General features: G+C 39.4%; 1 protein-coding gene across 1 annotated transcript in view; it reads left to right on the top strand.

Annotated features, from left to right (window-relative positions):
- The window catches only part of PDE8B (phosphodiesterase 8B), a 72,180-nt gene that overhangs the window by 22,534 nt on the left and 27,005 nt on the right, over window positions 1–22,641 (top strand). Inside the window, exons 2-6 of the mRNA XM_015652975.2 lie at window positions 9,357–9,413; window positions 13,993–14,183; window positions 15,476–15,535; window positions 17,488–17,545; window positions 21,560–21,648. Coding sequence (XP_015508461.1) covers window positions 9,357–9,413; window positions 13,993–14,183; window positions 15,476–15,535; window positions 17,488–17,545; window positions 21,560–21,648 — 455 coding nt within the window. The remainder of the gene's footprint in view (window positions 1–9,356; window positions 9,414–13,992; window positions 14,184–15,475; window positions 15,536–17,487; window positions 17,546–21,559; window positions 21,649–22,641) is intronic.

The following is a 22,641-nucleotide window of genomic DNA, read 5'->3' as shown; positions in this document are numbered from 1 at the left end:
TCTGGGGGAAGGGGAGGAAGTTTCCCAGCGCTATGAGTTTTGAGACACTCTACATGGTCCATGAAGAAAAAGAGAATCTTCGTTTACATGCCCTGCTGCTTTGTGAGCAGGAAAGCACAGGCTAAGATGAGCTATAAATGTCAAGGTTAGTGGGGGTAAATTACTGTATCGCTTTCTGCCTGCCCTGGTTTTGCATTTTCTGCTTTTCCACCTGCCTTTGGCCACTTCTGAAGACAGGATGTTGGACCGAGATTGGTTAGTTTGACAGATTTTCTGATTGTCCCTCACAGTTTTTAAAAATGTGAATGTGTTTAGAAATCTCCCTAGATGCTTTTTGGGTTTTATTAAGGAGCATCCTACTCAAATGTGTTCAACCAACTATCTCAAACACCAAATTCTATGCTGACATCAAGAACCAGAATTTTACTGGTGGTCCTGATCATGATCCTTGAATCCACATAAGAAAAATCTGCATGGTGAGAAATTGTGTCTACAAACTGCAGGACTGCTTCCAGATGCTGTTAAAAGCGCTAATCTGCAAATTATAGGAATAAATGGGTTGTGGACTACCCTCTATGGATTGAGCATTTCTGAGTCTTTTGTAGCCTTGAAAGGTCTCAAAGTAGCTGCTGCTGTGAGCAGAATTGGGCTGTTTAACAACAGTATATTTGTGTGCCAAATATAACACAATAATGGCTGAACTAGCCATTTCTGCTTGTTTGTTCTATTGCCCTATTATGATAATGTATTCACGAGGAAGCTGCTACCAAACTATGAAGAGAATGTAAAAAGTCCTAAAATAATATTCTTTCTTCAGTTATCATTTTATATCAGATACACATTTATTATATTGCTTGTTCAAGAAGTCATCTAAAATCTCTGTCAACTTGACACTGATACTTCTTTCTCAATTTTTGTTTTCCTAAGGATGATCCACTACTTGTGACCTGTTGGTGCTAACTGCCTTTTGTTTTCCTCATGTCCTTCAGAGGTTTACCTGCATCTCCCTGGTTTGCTTTTCTTCCCTTACCACTGATTTTAAATTGAAACAGCAAGATATTATGATCACTACTGACTGTATTTGCTTAAAAACTGATGACTTATGTTCCAGGCAGGAAAAAAGGAGTGAGAAATAGAGAAGAAGCAGACCTGTGGTTTTGACTATTTATTTTTCTAATTTCTTATTTGAAACACAAGCCTTTTTTATTTGAAATTTCTTATTTGAAACCATATAGAGAGGAATGAGAATAAAGGAGGAAAGAAATCTTAACATCTGTTTTGGAAGCTGATTCTGAGACAGAACTTTTCAGTTTTACACAAAAAGAGTTCTAGAAGCGGACTCTGAGAACAAAACACAAAAAATGCCAACCAACTTAGACAATTAATATGTTATCAACTGCATAATTCATAGAAATTCAGTTCAATTTTAGGTATATTATTCTTCCTTTGAAGTTTTTATGAGGACTTCTGTTATCTCCAGAACTGGGGAGGGAACTGGGGAGGCACTACCCACCAGAGGAGGGACTATGTTAGACCTGTTGTTTGCAAATAGAGATGAGCTGGTGGGAGATGTGGTGGTTGGAGGCAGCTTGGGGCACAGTGATCATGAAATCAGAGAATTCTCAATATTTGGTGAAACAAGAGGGGCATCAAAAAGACTTTTACATTTGACTTCCAGAGGGCAAAATTTGGCCTATTTAGGAGACTTACTCAGAGAGTTCCTTGGGAAGCAGCCCTTAAAGAAGTCCAGGAAAGGTGGCATTCTTCAAAACAGAGATCTTGAGGGCACAGGAGCAGACTATCCCTGTGTGCTGAAAGATGAGTCAATGAGGCAAACGTCCAGCCTGGATGAGCAAGGTTTTAGAGGAATTTAGGAATAAAAAGAGGATGTATCAGCTTTGGAAGGAGGGTCAGGTCTCTCGAAGTATTTAAGGGGGTTGCTAGGGCATGTAGGAAAAAAATTACAGAGCTCAGTTCGAATTTAATTTAGAAACTTTTGTAAAGGATAGTAAAAAATGTTTTTACAAATATATTAATGGTAAAAGGAAGCATAACACCAGCCTTTGTTCTCTACTGGATGCAGGAGGGAATTTAGTAACTGCAGATGAGAAGGCAGAGGTGCTTAATGCCTTCTTTACCTCAGTCTTTAGTGGGAAGATGGCTTGTCCTCAGGACAGCTGTCCTCCTGGGCTGGTAGATGGTGGCAGGGAGCAGAATGGTTCCCCCATTATCCAAAAGGAGGCAGTCAGAGACCTGCTGATCTGCTTGGATATTCATAAATCTATGGGAACAGATAGGAACCATCCCAGGGTGAGGAGGAGCTGGCAGATGAGCTCGTGAAGCCACTCTCCATCATTTACCAACAGTCCTGGCTCACTGGTGAGGTTCCAGATGACTGGAAGCTAGCCAATGTGATGCCCATTCACAAAAAGGGTGGGAAGGAGGATCCTGGTAATCATAGGCCAGCGAGCCTGACCTCAGTACCAGGTAAGGTAATGGAGCAGTTTATACTGCATTTTATAGCTGCACCCTGCTGGGGGCCAGTCACCAGTGGTGTCCCTCAGGGGTCTGTGCTGGGGCCAGTCCTGTTCAATATTTTTATTGACAGAGGGTATTGAGTCTTTCATTAGTAAATTTGCAGATGACACTAAGCTGGGAGTATGTGTTGATCTGTTGGAAGGGAGGAGGGCTCTGCAGAGAGACCTGGAATGGTTGGAAGGATGGGCAGAGTCCAGTGGGATGAAGTTTAATAGGCCCAAGTGCTGAGTCCTGCGTTTTAGCCACAAAAACCCCCTTCAGTGTTATAAGCTGGGGACAGTGTGGCTGGACAGTGCCCAGGCAGAAAGGGACCTAGGAGTACTGGTGACAGTGGCTGAACATGAGCCAGCAGTGTGCCCAGGTGGCCGAGAAGCCAAATAGCCCCTGGAATAGTGTGGCCAGCAGGAGCAGGGGGGTCATTCTACCCCTGTACTGGGCACTGGTGAGGCCACACCTGGAGTGCTGTGTCCAGTTCTGGGCCCTCAGTTCAGGAAGGACATTGAGACGCTTGAGTGTGTTCAGAGGAGGCAACGAGGCTGGTGAGGGGCTGGGAACACAAACCCTGTGAGGAATGGCTGAGGGCTGTTTAGCCTGGAGAAAAGTAGACTTGGAGGAGGGGTCTATCTATTATCACTCTCTACAACTTCCTGAAAGGTGTTTGCAGTCAGGTGGGGTTGGTCTCTTTCACCAGGCAGCAACTGACAGAACGAGAGGACACAGTCTCAAGCTGCACCAAGGGAAATATAGGTTGGATATTAGGAAAAAGTTTCTTACAGAAAGGGTGGTAAAGTATTGCAATGATCTGCCCAGGGAGGTGGTGGAGTCACAATCCCTGGATGTGTTTAAAAAAAGACTGGATGTGACACTTGGTGCCATGGTTTAGTTGGGGTGTTAGGACTGGGTTGGACTCGATGATCTTGAAGGTCTCTTCCAACTTGGTGATTCTGTGGTGACCAGATCTCTTATCATGCCTATGATATTATCTCTTATCATGCCTAGATGCAAAGTCTTGGCATATGGTTCTCACTGAAGAACATGTGGAGTTTGGAGCCAGAGACATCTCTTTGGCAGGTCCCCTGAGGAACCCAGTCAGGCTGGTATTCAATGCACAGGAGAAATGTAGGGACTGCAGCGGGCTGGTGGATCTGATATGTGATATTCTATGCCTAGCCATGCTTGGTTTCAAATGCTTCACTGCCAAATGAGTGCTCTCCCACCAATTGAAGGCAAGGTTGGTGGGGAAGAAGGAGTTGGGAAAGTTAGGGCTTAATGATTTTCAGACAAAGGTCACTGCAGAAGAGGACTGCAAAGGTCATGGGTGAGAGTACAAAACAGGAGCTGGATTTATCACCCAGAGGTGAAAGATGTCATGGAAGGAAGGGCTGTTCTTCCTCTTGACTTTGTTCTGCTCCCTTGTAAATTGCTAATTCTCTTGTGTGCAGTGACATAGATTTAACTGGGGATATTGATATGGCCTTAGCCCAATTCTGCTTGCTTTTGAAAAAGCAACCAGAAAAGGAACCAGGTGCAGGTTTGTGAATGCTGCCCTTGAGCCACACATAGAACCTGCTAAACCTACATGTCTTGTGGATTTGGAGTCCTGTGTGTTGCCTGTGGATGTAGTATTTTCATGCTGCATGCCTCAGTGTGTGTTGTCACACATGTTGTTAACAGGCCACCACTTCCAAATGCATGTGTGTATTTTTTACCTATGTATTCCATGGGTCAGGCTTCTGTTAGGAGTGCTTGCAGAGACTGCAGTGGCTGCAACAGTAGTGATAGAACTTTATTCCTTGTAGTATGTTTGTTTGATCACTGTTTTCAGAGAATAAAATAGCATGACCTTGCATTAACTTCAGCTGAGCTATCCAACTACCTAATGCTCCTCTGGACTCGGTGGGAAGGTGTCAGTCGGCTGGCAAGGGGGGAGCAGCTTTTGGAGCAGGGTGAGCTGGCAGCCCTCTAGTGGGGGCAAGGAAAATGAAGGGCACGAGCCACCCGGGAAGCAGTTGTAAAAATCAACTGGAAGCCACAGCAAGGAGGATTTGACAGGGAAAAAAATAAAAAATAAAAACGGCAACTACAAAACCAAGCAGAATTTGATAACAAGGTGCCAGAGAGCAGTCCTTCCCGAAAGAGTGTTGTTGTACTGGTGGAGAGGATAAAGAGGCTGTCAGTCAAATGAGTGAGGTAGGTAGGGAATGATGATAAAAATGGTGGGGAAGTCAGACCAAAAACTATCTAGCTCAGGACCAAGTCTCCAGCAGTATGAGTACTTAATGTAGGAGTGATTCATCCTACTTTGTCTCCCAGCCTTTGCCAAATTATCATTTAGGGGCTTTTTGACTCAGAGGTGAAAAGAGCACTTCAGTCTCCTCCTATACATCTGCCCCTTCTTTATAAACAGAAATTGCTAAACAGGTCAAGTGATGCTCTCTGTAAGAATCAAAGCTGACAAAGAAAGACAGGGAAACTCCAAACAGAGGAAGAGTGGCTGAGTGTTAAACCAAACAAAAATGCTCGTGGATTGCAGTTGAACAGACCAGAAGTGATTAAAAACTAAAAGAGGAGAAAGGTTGGGATATAGTTCTACTAAGGAAGACAAAACAAAGACAAAGAGGGGAAGAACAGAGTGTAGCTTTGCTGAACAGTGGAAGGGGAGCTGAGCACACTTGTCTGGTGTGCTGTAGCAGGCAGAAGTGCAGGACACCAGGCCAAGGATGTTTGACAACAGATGTTGGCCCTGAGTCTCATAAGGGAATTCATGCAAGACTAAGGCCAGGATTGATTGAAGTTATACATGGCTGTGGGCTGCAGTTTGGCTGGGAAAAAAAAAACCAACAAAAACAAAGAGCAAAGGGACTTGAGGTTGAAAATAGTGGTACAATCAAACATGGAAATGTTAATAGCCAAGGAACAGGCTGAAGTGTCAATCTTCAGCAGCTGTGGATAGAGGAAACTGAGCTGGAGGGAAGTGAAAAAGAGCCCATGGAAAGATTCAGAGATGCGGCCAGGGGAACACAAGGCTGAGGTGAAAGCTGGGTCAAAAAGAGATTCCTTTTACCTACTTGCAAAACCAAAGGGACAGAGTCTGGAAACACTACAAAGCTGAACAAATGGATACGCTAGTAAAAGGGAAAGGGAAGAGAGGAAGCCTTCAGGCAATAGGGTGTCCAAAGAGACACTGGCATCTGTGTGTTGCTTCTCGACTGGCACATCCACCCTGAGCCTTTTCAGGAGACTGAATTCACCAACACCTTTGCTTCACTGCTTCCTTGGCTCTAGCTGCTATTGTTGCTCTGAAGCAGCACAGAATTATGCAAGAAGATTTTGCTGTACTGATTAGTCAACACTAATTACAGTGGCGTGTTGGTAATTATTGATGATTCATAAACTGCAAGGGCTGTAAGTCTGCAGCCATAATGGGGTAAAGACTTTTGTACTGGTGATTCAGAAAGGTGAAAATTCAGTGAAGTAATAAGTGCTATTTGCTTAATGGCACTGCTATGATAGTAAGGTAATTGATGATCACTGATTTACACAAAAGCATAAGAGCTAAGAAAGTGCTATTGACTTTGTCTAATTACTTGTTTCATAGCTGATTCCTGTGGAGATTGCTTAGGAGATTACAGTGATACTGAAAATAATGTTGGGCAGCTAAAAATGTTAAAACAAGCAGTTTTCCACTTTTTAAAGCTTTTATTAATTCTAGGTGATTATTTCTTTGTTTTCAGTGTCTGGTCCTTTGCTCACTGAAAATGGGAATTTTCTCACTGGCCTCTTCGGAATCAGTCTTGTCTCTGCATGTGTTACCAGAAAAGTCTATTATGAGCTACTACACTAATTGATTTAGGTTGCAGATCTATTAGCAGTCCTTCCTGGCAGTCAGTCAAATAATGAGAGCTTTATTTATATTGGAAATAATCAGCAATGTGATATTCACTTAAGCAAGGAAATGAACAGAGATATGGTCACGGTATCACTAATACACAATGTCCACATGGTCAGATTCTTCTGGGAGTTCAGAAGATGTAGCAGATGTAGTAGATGTAGATTCTTCTGGGAGTTCCTTCAGGTGAATGAGAGATTCATAGGACATTTGTGAAGGCCAGGCATACATGTCCTTGTTTTTGCTGCCTCCTTTAGCTGAGTTTTGACAGAGAAAAGTGAGTCAGTCACTTATACCCACAGCAGCTTGGCATATAAATTCAAGGGTCTGAAAACAAGACTCAGAACTTAAAGACCAGAAAGGAGGATGTCAGACATAGTTTTTACTGTATCTAATGAGAAGGTTTATTTATCCTTCCCATAATCAGGTTCATTACCAGTCTTAATTTGTCAGTCCCCATCTGTTTCTGCGCATTGTATAAGTAATGCAATTGAACATTTTAGGAATTTAAAGACTACATAGCAAAAAGGTATAACAGCACCTATTCTGCATCACTCCATGGTTCTGACCCCATCATGTCTGCACTGAGCAGGGCAGGGACATCAGGGGTCTCAGATTTTCTAATTTTCACCGACCTTTCCTGCTGTTAGCAAAGGCAGGAGCACTCTGAATCTGGAAGGGAGGAAGAGAGAGAAAGACCCTGAATTTTTTGTCCTTCTATTCAAGTGTTTTCTATTCATGAGGCTGACACAGAAACAGCCGGGAGAAAAACTCTGAGTCAGAGTCTCAGTGAGTGGATTATTTTGTTGCTGTTGTTTTAAAATAAACAGGATAAGAAAAGTGGCTAATCTATAAAGTAATCTCTGTAAAGGACTTGATAGACTTGCCTGCATTGATCTATGTCTTGGACATAGTTATTTCATTTTTGAAAATACAGAGTGACTAATGCCGAGTGTCTTCTGAAGTGGTAGAAAGTGGAAGGCATTCATTTACAATGTGAGTTCCGTGATATTTCCCTGGCATTAATAAGTGGATAATAAAATATCAATTTTATGTCCAAGTATACATGGATGTGTCTGTATTCTTCTTTCACTGAAGAATCTCATGCTCTTGATCCATACATTCTGAGACTACGTTTGAGCTATGTATTGTCAAAAAATACTCTTTGGCTCTGAGACTGACTGAAGTCTGCTGTGTAGTCTTACAGATTTGTCTAATGAGATTACTTCAGAACTTTTTCTTTTTTTTTATCAAATTATATGATGATAGAAGATTTATTAAAGGGTTTCTATTGATTACCATTGGAGTGTGAATGTGCTATTTTACTCTCTTGGATGGAGGGAAGAGTAGTTGTGAGCTTTCAGAGAACTGTTTCTTTAACTTACTGGTAACTCATGGCTGATGATGGGTGCTAACCTTCCATTTCTGTTCAGATACGCTTACTGGCACTAAGCTACATTCTGCTACAGCAGGAGCTCAAGTGGGAAGTGAAGCTTTTCTGTGAGAAAAGGAGAGGTTAACTACACTTATATTGGGGGCAGTTTTTGCTTTGGAAAACAGTGGCAGGCTTTGTAGTTTAATCTTTTGGAGTCCTGCCCGTTACCACCTTCTGACGTACGTTGTTGGGCTGAGAAGAATCGATGCGCAGTGGTGCATGAAAGTCCAACGTGTCAATTGTAGCTATACATAATGCCACTGTCTCACATGCAGGCAAGGCTGTTAATGCTTAACACAGTATTGTATTCTCTAAAGAAAGGAGTAGAATACTGGGAACTTCACCTGTTTTAAATGTTTATACACATTCCTTTGAAAAATACATTTTTTAAGGATTAAGTATGGCTTGTAAAAAAGGCTCAAACTAATGAGTACCACAGAGAAAAAATGTCACAGAAATAAGGCTCCAGCATTCCTATGTGCCAGGGAATGGCCTTGGGAATGTGCCTAGAAATTAGGGTTTTGGTCAGATTACATGTCTTGCAGGGTGATTGCTTTAACTCACCTACACTTGGGGTAAGTGGTAACCAGGAAAGCGAAGAACCTGCCCTTTTGGAGACTGGTGACTTGCACCCAATTCTCCATATGCATGAACATTTTAAGGGTTTTAAGACTCTTCTTGTGAAGTATGTGCACCTGTGTGAGAACATATGTATTGTTCTGTTGCTTAACAACCTTCTGTAGCTAATGATCTGAAGTGAAACAAATCAGCAGTGTACAGGAGAAGTGTACTGAAATGTATCAAGACACAAAAAGTATTAACGTAGTCCAGCTCCTAAGAAGTATAACAAACAAAGCAGCCACAGCCCACATGTACTGGCTTTCTTGCAGCAGGTTTAAATTATGAGGTGCTCTCATGTCTTCTGAAAATGTCATGGCTAACATGGTAGTAATATTTTTACCTGGAAAGTGAAGGCTATGGTTCTGAATAACAACTTTAAATCTGCGATACAAACCAGTTTCCTTTTCTGAAAAGTCACTTATTTCCTTATCAATCCCATTAAAATATTATTATTTAGAATATGTCACTTCAATTAAAGTTCCCATTCAAATGAATAACTTTAGGCCAGAGATAAATAGCTTTCTGTAGACTCCAGCAAAAGCAAGTCCTATGTAACCTGGGTACTCTGTTGGGGAAAGAGGGAAAAGGAAGTGTGTGTTTCTTGCTTCCTTATTTAAGATCCTACCATACTTAACTTACATATTTACATATTTAACTTACAGGCAAGTAAAACAAAAATAGGAATTTGATAAAGATGATCATGTAAGATGCACTTCAAAGCAACTAAATTAAGGCTGCTAGTTATATGTCAGTGTGCCTTTTAACATCTTTCATAGTTCTGTTTGATCTTTAATTCTTGCATGCAAAACACTATCTTCTTAAGAGCCAGACTGAAAAAAAAAACCCAAAACCTGTATTTCTCTTTTTTTGTAGGCTTCAACTGCAGAAGTACAAGTTGGGCCCATGAGACTGACACAATACCCAATTCAGGTAAGATGCTCCTTCAGTTTCTGAGAGAGCCAATTCAGTGTTAATAGCTGAAGAAATTAGGGCTCAACCTCTATAGTTAAGTATAATACTTTAATTTCACTTGTACAAGGACTGTGAGATGGGTAATGTATGTTTTGTGTACCTGATTGCTTGAGATCTGCAAATTAACTTGGCAAATAAGACCTTTAGATTTCCATTAATATCCCCTCATTCCTTGTATCTGTCCTGCCAGTAGGAGTGGATGTGCATCAACCAGAAAACCAAAAAAAGGAAAGAGCTTCCTCTATGGATATTAAAAACTTCAGTTCAGTTTTGATACACCAAAGCTGAGAGCTTTATGAAATTTAGTTCAGTTCTTCCTGGGTGTTGCAGAACAGGACAGAGAACTATTACAGGAGAGAGAACTGTGTTTTACAGACCACCAATCCAAGAAATCACGTGACCTACAACAAGACAGGTTCAACTTCAGCTAAGGAACAACAGCTCGGACCCATACTTGCTTCTTTTTCTGTATATTTACTTCCTGTGACAGTATCAGATGCCAAGTGTTATTATTTTTCAGCTTATAGTGGATGTTGGAATTCTCAGATTATTGGATATTAAATAATTTTAGTCTTTAACATTGTTTTAGTGATACATAATTCATCTGAATTAATTTATGGGTCAGTTAATTCTGTAAAATACAGAGACATTTGGTCACCAGTCACCCTTTCTGTGAAAAACCTATGTGTGGAAGATAAGCAGCATGAAGCTTTACATTTGTATGTCTTTACATTCGGTCTTAATGATGACTCAATATGATGAAATTACTTGTTAATGTTGTAATAAGACTGTGGAGCACTAGCTGCAGCAGTAGAACAGTCTCTGGTTTCGCAGGGAATTTCAACATAGAAATGTGGAACTTTTCACAGAAAAAATATTTTAGATTATGTTCATCTTCAGAAAGATTATCAAGCAGATATTTAACAACTCTCAGTGCTTTTGTCAGGATATTGCTTCACAGAAATTGGATTTGCCCAAGGGAAAGTTGGATTTTTGTTGTTTATAAAAACTGATATTCTTCTTGGTATCTTTTCAGATGGGGGTGTTATTTTGTCCTTACATTTCACAACTGAGAATCTGTGTAAGAAAAGAATCTGTTTTAAGCAGAAATTATTAAGTAAAATCATTAACTGAAGAATTATCCTTTAAGAAGTTGCCATACATTAATTAATTTACAGTTAAGTAAAACTCTTTATATAAACCCAAGTTGTTTGTTTGTGGAACAAGCCACAATACCTGAGATAATTTGGCAAGTAATGCACACATCCGCACATTTAAAAAATGTGTGCTAATCTTTTATTCCATCTTGACAATACAATTACGTGTTTCTCTGTGCAGTGCAAACAGCTACTGAATATCACATTTTAAATGTCTATTTGTGGATGATTACTCATGTTTACTGCTGTCTGAGAAGTTCAGTTGTTTGTTAAAACAATTGCCACTGGGGCTTTTCTTAGCGAAGTTCATTTTATTCCGGTGTGTTTTATGCTGTTATGGGACACCTGTGCCAGCCTCGAAGTGGCACATATTTTTTGCCTGAGAAGTGACCTCACTTGTGCCTGTGACCTGCCATAAACCATTTAATAGATTCTCCACTGGACTTCATGACCATATATGTCAGAGTAAAAATCTGGTTTAGTTTGTGCAGAATTGTGACCCAGGAGCTCCTGGCCTTAAGAGGCAAAGGGAAGAAAAGCAAACCAGCCAGCTCCAGCACTCCAAACATCCCATATACAGCTTGCACAGTTGCCTCAACCTTGTACCAAGGCTTGTAAATAGGAATGGTTTGATTTCAGAAATGACCGTGCTGAAAGTACAGGAAAAAGGGGACACAGGAGATCAGTGGTTTTTATAAACAATTTAAAAAGGTCACATAAAAAAGGCGTCTTATCCTCCTGCAGAAACGTTTGCTCGTAGATGTTTGGGTATGTTCCTGTTCAAATGCTGCATTTTCTCACCTTTTAGGACATTTATTTGCCATCATCTCTTTCACAGCATTCACACTGATCTTCCCTGATGAGCTGCAAATGAGGCACGATGATGCACAGCATTTCGCTCTTCTCTCATTCCAATATAACAGGAGCCTCTCTGTAACTTTATTCAGAGATACTATGTCTTTTCCACCTTGGAAGTCTCTCGCTGGGATATGATGATTTAAAAACAATTAAGTAACTTCTTAAGTTGCTGTAATTTTCTTTTTTCTTTTGGCAGACTGTTTATCCTCAGCTGGTGTTTCTTGTATTTCAAACTTCTTAAAGAAAATTTCTGTCCCTTTTCTGTATTTGAATAATAAATTGGGAACAAGGTGTGCAATAGTTGTGTGAAGCAAATACTCAGAAATAGAGTAAAAATTTCAGTACATCACCAAAATTGGAAAGACCTCTACAAAGGAAGTCAGTGGTATTCCTAAACTATGGCAACATTGAGTAAAATGATCTTTTTACAGCAACATTGGCAAATCATGCAAAAAAAAACCAAACAAACAAACAACAAACACAAAAAACTACATGAAGTTTTTTTTTAAGGAGCATAGATTGAATTTTCTTGATCATTTGGTTTATATGGATTGATATATTTTTGCCTTGACTTTGACAGCATTGTTTAAATATACCTCTAGTTACATTATGTTTTGATGATTTTTAGTAAGCTCCATACAAATGTGAATGAGAAAGCATAGTAGTAATATTTCAAAACAACTTTTAAAGTTAACTTTCTCGTAATTCAGGATTTGCATGCTGATAATTAACTACCAGTGAGAGATTGGATGGTTGAAATAAACTCCATTATTTTACAGCTGGTAAATTATTGCATTTTGCCATCCTTTATTTCCAAACTGGGAGTGCTGAGAGAAGGAAGATACAAAAAAATGCTCCACCCTTGCCCCCCCTCAAATTTTCTTTCCCCATAACATTTCAGACTAGGAACAAAATAAAACTAATTGCAGTTGGAACCAAACAGAAGATTGTATCAGAGTCGGGACTTCACTCAGGAATCAGAAAATCTGCCGCTTGGCCACGTCAATGCTTTCCAACACTTTGATGGCTGGAAAAAACCCCAGGGATCAGGAAGAGTGACAACAGTTACTTTAGATGTCAAGTGTCAGTAAACTGACAAAATCTGTGTATTGATAACTGCAATCAAAACCCTTCCAGTGCATTGAAACTTTTACCTTCTTAATATTTACAGAAATTCAGAGCATATGATTTTCTTCCATTGTTTAATGGAGCTCTGACTGGTTGTCCTGTCACAGTTACAATGATTGATTTTTTTATTGTTTAGAATTCAACAATCCTAAAGATAAGACAGCTAAAGATAAGAGGAAAGCTATTGTCAAGTTTTCTAGCTTTTCAACACTGATGGTGTTGAAATTCATGTACTACAGCTGCATAAAGCAAGTTTGGATAAAGGTTATTGACCTTTCCTACAGGCATTTGGAGCAAAATTTTGCATATTTTTCTCCAACAGGTTGTTTCAGTAAAGTCAGGGGATTACTTTTATTTTTTAAATGAACAGGATATTGCTTTATACACGACTAGTCTCTGGCTGCTGACTTTTGGTGCAATTTTAATAGCTGTGGATAAACGTTTGACTTTCTGAGGCCCTCTTTTTCACAGCATATTTGCACTCAATTAGCCCTTTTCTTGATCTGACACACAGGGTAACATGGTTAGTTTCACTGTGGTAAATAGTGCAGCTGTAATGGAGAATGTCTGCATGACTTGGATAAATAAATCAGATGCTGAAAAATTGTGCATTATGGGGCAAGGATGATGAAAAATTTATTCTCTCTGAAAAACACTTTTTTTTTTACATGAGAGGCACAGAAATATAGCTGTTTTCAGCTTCTATGCTTTGTGCTTGCAAACAGGCTTCCTTCAGCATCTCCTTGATCTTTAGGGTTGCACCTCAGTACTTCCTACCTGATCTATGTGAGCAATTCCTTAAGTGCTCAATTGAAATTGTCTAAACTACTTTATATCTTAGGGACCGTTTGGTATGATGTATTGGGTAAAAAATCCTCACATTACAATATTTTTTCTCCTGTACATACCTACTTGCTCAGCTTTGTAATGAAATTGTTTAATGCCGTTTTTTGTGATTAAAGAAGAAAGAACAAATAAAACTGCATTAATTTTTTGCCCATGTCTTCAGGGATGATAACAGATAATTAAGGCAGTTTCATTTCAGACAGTTCATTACAATCAAAAGTGTGTGTATCTGGGATGGACTGATGGCAGTGATGTTTGAACGCTCTGGCTGGTTGTGGATTGAATTGGAACAGGAGCTAGGAAAAAATCGTTGTGTGGCAAGCTGGTTTTGTCCTAAATACCAGTCCTTGTTTAAAACAATTAACTATTGATTATCTATTGATGACCACTGTATCCATTAAGAAAGATTTTACAACCCGTGGTTCAAGCCTTCCACTCCTAAAGCAGAGTCAATCTTCCAGAGGGCAGAAGTGTTTGTTAAGACTTGCTCCATGCAGAGGACTACTTTACATGCTTAATGGGGTGCTGCTGTTTTCCATCCCCTGCAGGTTTTGCTGATCTTTGCAAAAGAAGACAACCAGAGCAATGGTTTCTGGTGGGCTTGTGACAGAGCAGGATACAGGTGCAATGTTGCCTGGACTTTGGAGTCAGCGCTTGAATGTTTCCTGGATAAACACCAGGAAATAATTGTTATAGATCACAGGAACTCCAAATATTTTGATGCAGAAGATATCTGCAGGTAACCTAAAGCACCTTATGCCTCTCTTAACCTTCAGAATACATTGTATGAAACCAAACCTCTTAATTTTAAACCAGAAAAGGGGAGTGGGGGGAAGATAAAAACAACTCAAATAAATGAACACCTGTAATTGTAGTAAAATGGAAGTTTGGGGTCTGAGGCCAGGAAGTTTGCATACATCTTTAAGAGAATAACAATATGAAAGCTACACTATGATGAAGATGAATTGTAGAACTATCTCTAGGTCATGGGGCTCCTATCAGAGCATAAGCCAGAGCTGTTGTTAAACTATTCCCTGCTGTGGGTGCTGCTTCTTCCCTAGATTACTGCTGCAGCAAAATCTGAAGCTGCAGACTTCAAAGGAATGTTTGTTTGTCCACAAGGTCAGGCACTGCCAGTTCTTCACAAAAGACACTCTTTTAGTCCACATGGTTGTGTCTAAGCTGCTTTAAGACTGATAGTGCTTAGTATTGGGATCCTTTGCTAAAATAGACTGTTTCAGCAGAAGCATACATTTTGCACCATACTGTGCTTCTAGTATGTCATGAACTGAAATTTGCCATGTTTATGAGAAGGGGCATTTTAATGCTCAAATACTTACGTTGGTCTAAGTCTAAAAGACCAACAGATAAACATAAAAATTGTTTATTCAGAACAGTGTGATGAGAGAAAAAACCAGACTATTAGCCAGTAAAACACAAATGGAGTGTTCTTCTGATCATATATTTTTTGGTTTTTCAATAAAATGCAACATAAAAATTTGTTTATTCAGTATTTTATGAACTATAGTCTTTTGTAATTTGCTATGCCCACTTTCCTTACTTTCATGCCTTGAAAGTACTTCCCACCCTCTAAACAAAATTTTGCAATGTCTAGAAGGACAGTGGTAAATATGAGAGGGCGTAGAGATTATTGTTTAAATTAGTCAAGGGTGTTGAAGATGCTTTGTGTGGACTGACCTTTCCCAACTCATGCATTCAGGGCAGTCTGCCCCAGATAAGCTGAGTACACAGGGGAAACCTTCACTAGGTCATAAGAGTGGGTCTGAAAAGCTGATGTTTGTACTCTGTGGTTTTGGAGCTTTTGCCTTCTTACCTGCAAAATGAGAAATCTGGTGGCAAAATGAAAATGGTTTGTCTAAATGGGCATAGTTAGGTTTGGCAGTGCACTATTGTATTGTCTAGCCTCAGTGGTGTCTTTCAGTCCTGACTTTCATTTATATTTTCAGTGAAAGCACTCAGAACAATATTGAGAAAGCATTCAGTGTAACTGAGAAATTTTTGTTTCCTCAGGTCTATTCGTGCTACAGCGCTATCAGAGCATACTGTAATACTTGCTGTGGTTCCACGCACGTAAGTATTACTGGTTTGTGAAAGATTTTTTATTTTATAAGAACATTTATTTATCTATAACAGTTATCTAATTGAAGTAATTTAATTAATTAACAATATCTTACTAGCAAGACCTACAGATTAAATGTAGTATTTTTCACCTGAAATGGGCTAATCATGTTTGATGTTTTATTTGAGTGTTCGACAACTTCCCCTTAGTGCAAACTAGTATTACCCTTGTCACCTTCATGATGGGCTGTGCAGTAAGAAAGTCAGACAGATACATGTCTTTTCTGAGAAGGAAAATACAAAGCCAAACCCGAAAGCTGAGCATTACTTTCTAAAGGAAATAACTAGATAAATAACAAATTATTGTTCATTGAACTGGGTAATGGGGGAAACTTCAATCCCATTGATGCTAAATTCACCAGAACATTGTCCTTAAACCCTTATTCAGTAATTCATAATCTATGCATTTAGGAAGAATTCTTACTGACTTATGTATTTATCAAATACCTTCAAATACCCTTGTTAGCACTCCTGCACACTACTGAATCCATTGCCACTTTTATTCATTTCCTAGATCAATTAAAATATTAGGAAATAGAGTATCAGGAAAACTATTACTACCAAGATTTGAAAGTAAACTAAATTTGCTGCTAAACAAGATTTTACAACTTAGTTTCACCTTTACCTTAATAAATTTTTTTTAGATTTCTCATAAGATATCTCATAGAATGTCTTTCATCTTCTTCATGATTTTTTTTACAATCCTCTTCTGTGTATGTAAAGAGATACAGGACTTCTCTGGAGGATCTGTCAGTTTTGCTGTAGGAGTAATTATCAAGCTGTATAAAAACTGCAAATACCTATAACAGAAGACTGTAGCACCAATTTCTGTGACAGCATGATTTTATGTATGTATTTAAGGAAAAACACTTCTCAGGAGTTCATTATATTTAGAGAACTATGTCAGATTCATGCCATCTAATCCTCAAATGTTGTGTCCCCTTACAGTAAATAATATACCAGCCCTGCTTAATATCTGTATCAATGACCTGGACAAGAGATTGAGCGTAGCCTCAGTCAGTTCAGGGATGACACCAAGCTGGGTGGGAGTGTTGATCTGCTGGAGGGCAGGCAGGCTCTGCAGAGGGATCTGGACAGGCTGGATCATGAGCTGAGGCCAATGGTGTGAGGTTCAACAAGGTCCAGTGCTGGGTCCTGCCCTTGGGTCACAACAACCCCAGGCAGTGCCACAGGCTGGGGCAGAGTGGCTGGAAAGGACCTGGGGGTGCTGGTGACAGCAGCTGAACATGAGCCAGGCTGTGCCCAGGTGGCCAAGAAGGCCAATGGCATCCTGGCCTGGCTCAGCAATGGTGTGGCCAGCAGGAGCAGGGCAGGGATTGTCCCCCTGTCCTGGGCACTGGTGAGGCCACACCTCAAATCCTATGTTCAATTTTGGGATCTTCACTACAAGACATTGAGAAGTTGAAGCGAGTTCAGGGAAGGGAAACAGAGCTGGTGAAGGGTTGGGAGCACAAGTCCTGTGAAGAACAGCTGAGAGGGCTGGGGCTGTGCAGCCTGGAGAAAAGGAGCTTCAGGTACCTACAGGTACCTGTGGCACTCTCTCTAGAGGTACCTGAAAGGAGGTTATGTCCAGGTGAGAGTCTGTCTTTTCTCCAAAGTCGAAAGGGATCTGACAAGAGGAAATGGCTTCAGGTTGTGCCAAGAGAGGTTTACACTGAGCATTAGGAAAAATTTCTTCCCTGAATGGGATGCAAGTGTTGGAGCAGGTTGCCCAGGACAGTGGAATCACCATCCCTTGGGGTATATAAAAGTTTTGTGGATATGGCACTTGGGAAGTGGTTCACTGGTGGGCTTAGCACTGCTGGGTTAAAGGTTGAACTTGATGACCTTAACAGTCTTTTCCAACCTGAATAATTCTGTGGTTCTGTGATTTTGCTTTGTAGATCTGCTGACCAAGAAGAGACTTCTGTTCTTCCCCTTCTTGATGCAGGCTTTGATAGGGTATGTATAATTTGCTTATGTAATACAGAAAACACAGCAACTTCATAAATTATTGACACTTCTGCTTCATCAAATTGGAAATTACACATCCTCTTCCATCAGAAATTTATTGTTAAAAAACCAGTGGCAGTTGATTTAGTTTTCTTTTCAAGAGTGTATTCCAGAAGCATATGAAACAAGTAGCTCTCTGATCTAGCTAATCCTTTCAGAATAGCAGCTGTACTGAGATTAGCTTTGTATGGTCTGGCTGGCTAGTGGGTGGGTTTTGTTTATGACTGCACTTAGAAACAAGGGTGGGGGACTCTGATTATCACAGCATGCTGACTCATCACCCAGACCCCTCTATGTGTCTCAGGCTGCTGGGATTTCTCTTCGAAAAGGACTACAAACCTGGTCCAGCTCGTGACATGAAGAAGAATTTTTCTCCCCCCATTATGTCTGTTATGTTGGTTTGCACCAATTCTTCTCAGTACAGAGTTAGAGACAGTCCTGTACAAGGAGCAGAAGGGAAGATAACTGTTCATACTGTTTCTCAAACAGCTTTGTAGGAGACAGCAGAAAGGCAGGAGTTCTCAGCTCTGAAAATCTAGGTTGCTTACTCTCTCCAGATCTTTGTGTGAGTGGCTTTGGATGGATATTAATGTTATATTACTCTGAAATAAACCAGCTGCATTTTTTAAGTTAGCCATTCATAAGGAATGATGTGTACTTGAGCAAAAGAAGCACATGTGGAGTTAGAATTAACTGTGCATATTTTCTTAAATATACATATATTAACTGGTATATATAGTTGATTGTTGATATATATAGTATCAACTAAAGTAAGGAAAATCAGGGAACAGATGGAATTAACCAAGGCAAAATCTCATTCTTCTATGCTCATACTGAGTCCAGTGTCTGAGCTAACTCACATTCAGCCCAAGTTTGTTTATACAGCAGAACATGAACCAAAATTACCATTTTCAAATCGTCTCCTAAAAAAAGAGGTACAAAATCTTGCCTCTACTGCAAGGATATTGGGAGGCCAAAGCATTTCTGAAGCACTTAGATGCTCTGAAAATTGGATATCTGAGTCTAAGAGAAAGGTCAGCCCAAGAATGCTGGTGCTTTATTAGTGTAGTCTCTCTCCCTTTCTCCCTCTCTCACTTTAATATTTTTCAAAGAAAAGTTTATTACTTCTCAGGTCTAGTATTTCATCTGAACACAACGCAGGGCAACGAGTTCTGTGAGCTAGATTAAAACTGTAGGTGTAGTGCTGGATAAAGTCAGAGGAGACTCTGTGGCTGTGGGACATGGCTCAGTGGTACTCTCTGCCTTGGAAAGAAAAATCTTTTTTCACCTGACAGCTGCTCTAACAACTCTCTCTTGCTGTCCCAAATTTATCAGAGACCTTTCATCATGTCATAATTCCCTACTGAAATTATTTTCAAGACTTTAAAATGCATCTGATGGCAAAGCTTTAATTTTTGCTGTGTGATGGACATAGGAATTATTTTTGCTCGGATGGGGATCCCTAGGGACTTAATCCATTACCATGCAAAGATTTAAAAATACCCTTCTTAAAACAGAGATGTGGTATTTGTGGGGAGTCTCTCCTCAGCAGCAAAAACGAAAATTCCTTTTTGGAAAATTGTACCTGTTTAAATCATAAGTTTTTCTTTATGCTGACTTATTTCTGGTTTTTCTTCCTTCTTCTCAAAAAAGTATTTTATTACATCTGATTTTCCCTCTATATCATCAGCAGCTTTTGTGTTTGTGTATTAATGCTGTTGCTAATCCAGTACATTAATTATGCTGATTTTTTTTCCCTCTCAGCCTCATAAATCTAATAGTGGTGGCCTACTTAGGATGGGCTAATTTGAATAAGTGATTTAGCTTCCTGACTGATTTCATGATTTAAATCAGCAAACAGGAGATCTTAATGTTTGCAGTTACTGAATTACAACCTTGTCTTGTATTTTGAACTTCTTTTCCTAAACGAATGTTGATTCTCATTGACCAGATACTATTAAAACTTTCTGGATTGGAATAAAAGAAGTCTTTAATATGAAAACTTATTATTAAGCCAAAAGAAGGGTGCATTCCTGCTAGCTTATAGCTCTTGTGGCTTGTACTAAGTTCTGTATAGAACAACAGTGGAATCCCATTATAATGAAGTAAAAAATAATTTAAGAGTATGTGTTATTTAAATCAAAATATACTGCATAAATACAAAACTTTTTTTAAAAGAAATTGTTTTGTCTGCCTTCTAATATCTGAGAGTTCAGAGATCTTCTTACTCGTGTCACATTAGAAGCACCAATTAGAAAAATAAATGTTTTTCTGCTATTTTCATGTCCCAGTTGATTTCTCAGTTTTGAGTCAGCCAGCGAATAACCAGAATCAGCACTATGAACTTAGATAAAGCAATTCTGTACATCTGCAGAAGACTATACAACAGTTAAGAGCATAGTTAGCACTTAGATAAGCTGCAATTCTTGATTCCTAGCAAAAGATCCGTGTCAAAAGTTTTGTCTGTGAACAGCAGCGCTTAAATTTTTTCAGTAAAAGGCACTACTATAAAATTAAGTTTATAAAGAGCCTTAGTATATTCTAGTAAGTCTATTTCATAAAATAGGTTGCCATAATAGATAAATTTTATATTATTGATAGATTTGTTCTTATTGTTTTAAATTTAGCATGAATGTATTTCAATATTTAAAAGGCACCCTAAAACTAAAAATCTAAGTCTAAACTGCTGCAGAAGAGAAGTTTGTTTGCAAGCAGTTTGATATGCAAAAACACAACATTGTTTGCAGCTTTGCTTCTGCCAGCTTGATACTGTACCTTTTGTTTTCCTATGAATTCTGTAGTGTGTGAAGTGAACATTACAGAAGTATTTTAAGATCTCAACATTAAAGAGTGGAACAGACCCATTCCATCAGTTGTTTCTAATTTTATTTTTTTTATGTCTTGCTCACAACTTGGAATTGAGGCACTAGTCTACAAAACAGTTTTTCATCCATGGCAAAAGCAGTTTTCTTAAAAGCTATTCTTTGGAGGTTTGCATGCTACTCAGGACTGTGCATGCAGCTATGCTGTGAGAACTAGTGACAACACAGGGCATTTCCTATGATAGCTAAAGTCAGTGCATGTGATTGGTCAATAAACTTTAATTGAAGCCAGAGAATCTACTTGTTTTGTAGCAACATAAAATTTCTGATTTCAGCAGGACCAAGCACAAGACCTTTCAGACCTAACAGAGAGAGAACATTCTCTCCTGTCTGGAGTAAAAAAAAATTTCACCATAGTAAGATGCTTCTTACTTTACATACTTGTGTGCACCTCTGAATTCAGAGTGACAGCTCAGTGAGATTACTTGTGAAGCAAAGTTACTTCATTTTTGGAGCTTTAGTGTAGAAGTAAGGCCCAGTGCTCGGAAGATATCGGGATGTAATGGAAAGATTGTAACCCCCCTCCTCTTTAGTACAGTAATGCCTCTTGCAATTAGCCAATAGCACCTAGCTGTGATGAAAGCAGATGGGAGTAACACAGTGACCCTAGGTTATAAAATGTCAAATTCTCCAGCAATAAACACCATTTTCACCATCCATCACATTGGTGTCTGTGGGTAATGGACCAAGTGGCCAGGAGAGGCCACCACGCTGTTCCTTGAACCAGGGTGTTTGCCTTGCTTGAAAGGCAACACTTTAGCTGCAATATTTGCTTGGAAACAAATGCCAAATTCCCTCCCTCCCTCCCGTCTCTGGCCACCACTGGAAAGACACTGGCTCTGTCTTCTTACAGTCTCCCTTCAGATGTTTATATACCTTGATATGTTCTCCACTTCAGCATTCTCCTTTTCAGGCTGAAAAGTCCCAGCTCTCTTGGCCTGTCTCACAGCAGAGGTGCTTAATCACCCTTGTGGGCTTCATGCCAGCTCTCTTTAAAAAGTCAAGTTTTAGATGCATAAAGAGAAATAACAGTTTAAAACTATTCCAGCCTATTTTCATGCACTCTTGATTTGTCTTCCAGCAATTCATGGAGAACACCAGCGTAACTGCTTGTTACAATGAACTGGTTCAAATAGAACATGGGGAAGTGCGATCTCAGTTCAAATTACGGTATGTAGAAGTGTGAGAATCTGCAAACATCAATCTCTTGGTCTAATGTTACTTACATCAATCTCTATGTTACTTTCTGCTTCTTCCCAGCTACACATATGTGCGCCTTGCATCTGTATTTTACCTGATACACTACACTTTCATATTTCCTCATTCTATTTTGTAAAGGACAAACTCAGTGCTTTAGTAACTGGTACCCTGAGAAATCTTGGTCAGTGTAGGTGTGGTCTGCGAATTTTCTTGATGGTAAAACTTTACAAAGTCATCCTTGATCTCTGGTGTCTGAGCTTTCATATTCAAAGGCTTGAAATTAATGCAATCTTTATTCAGCTCTGTGTTTTCATTTCTTGCTTGGCCAAGACCTGGCAGGCCAGGAGCACAGTTTTATATGTTAGTGAGAAGTTAAATGATATTCATTCCCAAATGCACTTTTTTCTTTAATGTGACTAATTCTATATTTAATATAGGTGCTTTTGCATGCATGTAGATATTTTTGCAATGCAACCATAGGGAACTATAGGAAAGAAATGCAGAGAAGGGACTGTTCTCTCTGTGACATAAATTAATTCCAGTTCCACCTACAGAATACACTATCACTTCTCTACAGGTTTCAGTGTACCTGTTTAAGAAGTTGATTTTTTCTAAGATTTTCTTTGCGAACTGATACCAAAGTGACTTCACATTTTGAGTGATTGCATATTCATACATGCAAACTGCAATTACAATAAAATTTCAGTGAAGGAAATTGAATTTTTGTTGATACAATTTTAATAATGTGTTTTCCAAAACTCAGCAGGAGTGTCTTCCCCTTACCTCTGTCTTATTAGGCAGTGCCATTAAAAACTAATCATAACTGATACTGGTTATGGCATTCAGGTATAATTTTTTTTTTTTTTTCATTTGTGTGGTTTAATTAACTGGGGGAAAGAGTGCTGCACTGCATGTCTGTGCTGCTTGTTGCTGACTTGCAGGTCTTCTAGACAGCTTTGTAAA

The sequence above is a fragment of the Parus major genome, chromosome Z (genome assembly GCF_001522545.3).
Source record: "Parus major isolate Abel chromosome Z, Parus_major1.1, whole genome shotgun sequence".
Classification (NCBI taxonomy): Eukaryota; Metazoa; Chordata; class Aves; order Passeriformes; family Paridae; genus Parus; species Parus major.
This window is presented reverse-complemented; position numbering and strand designations above follow the sequence as displayed.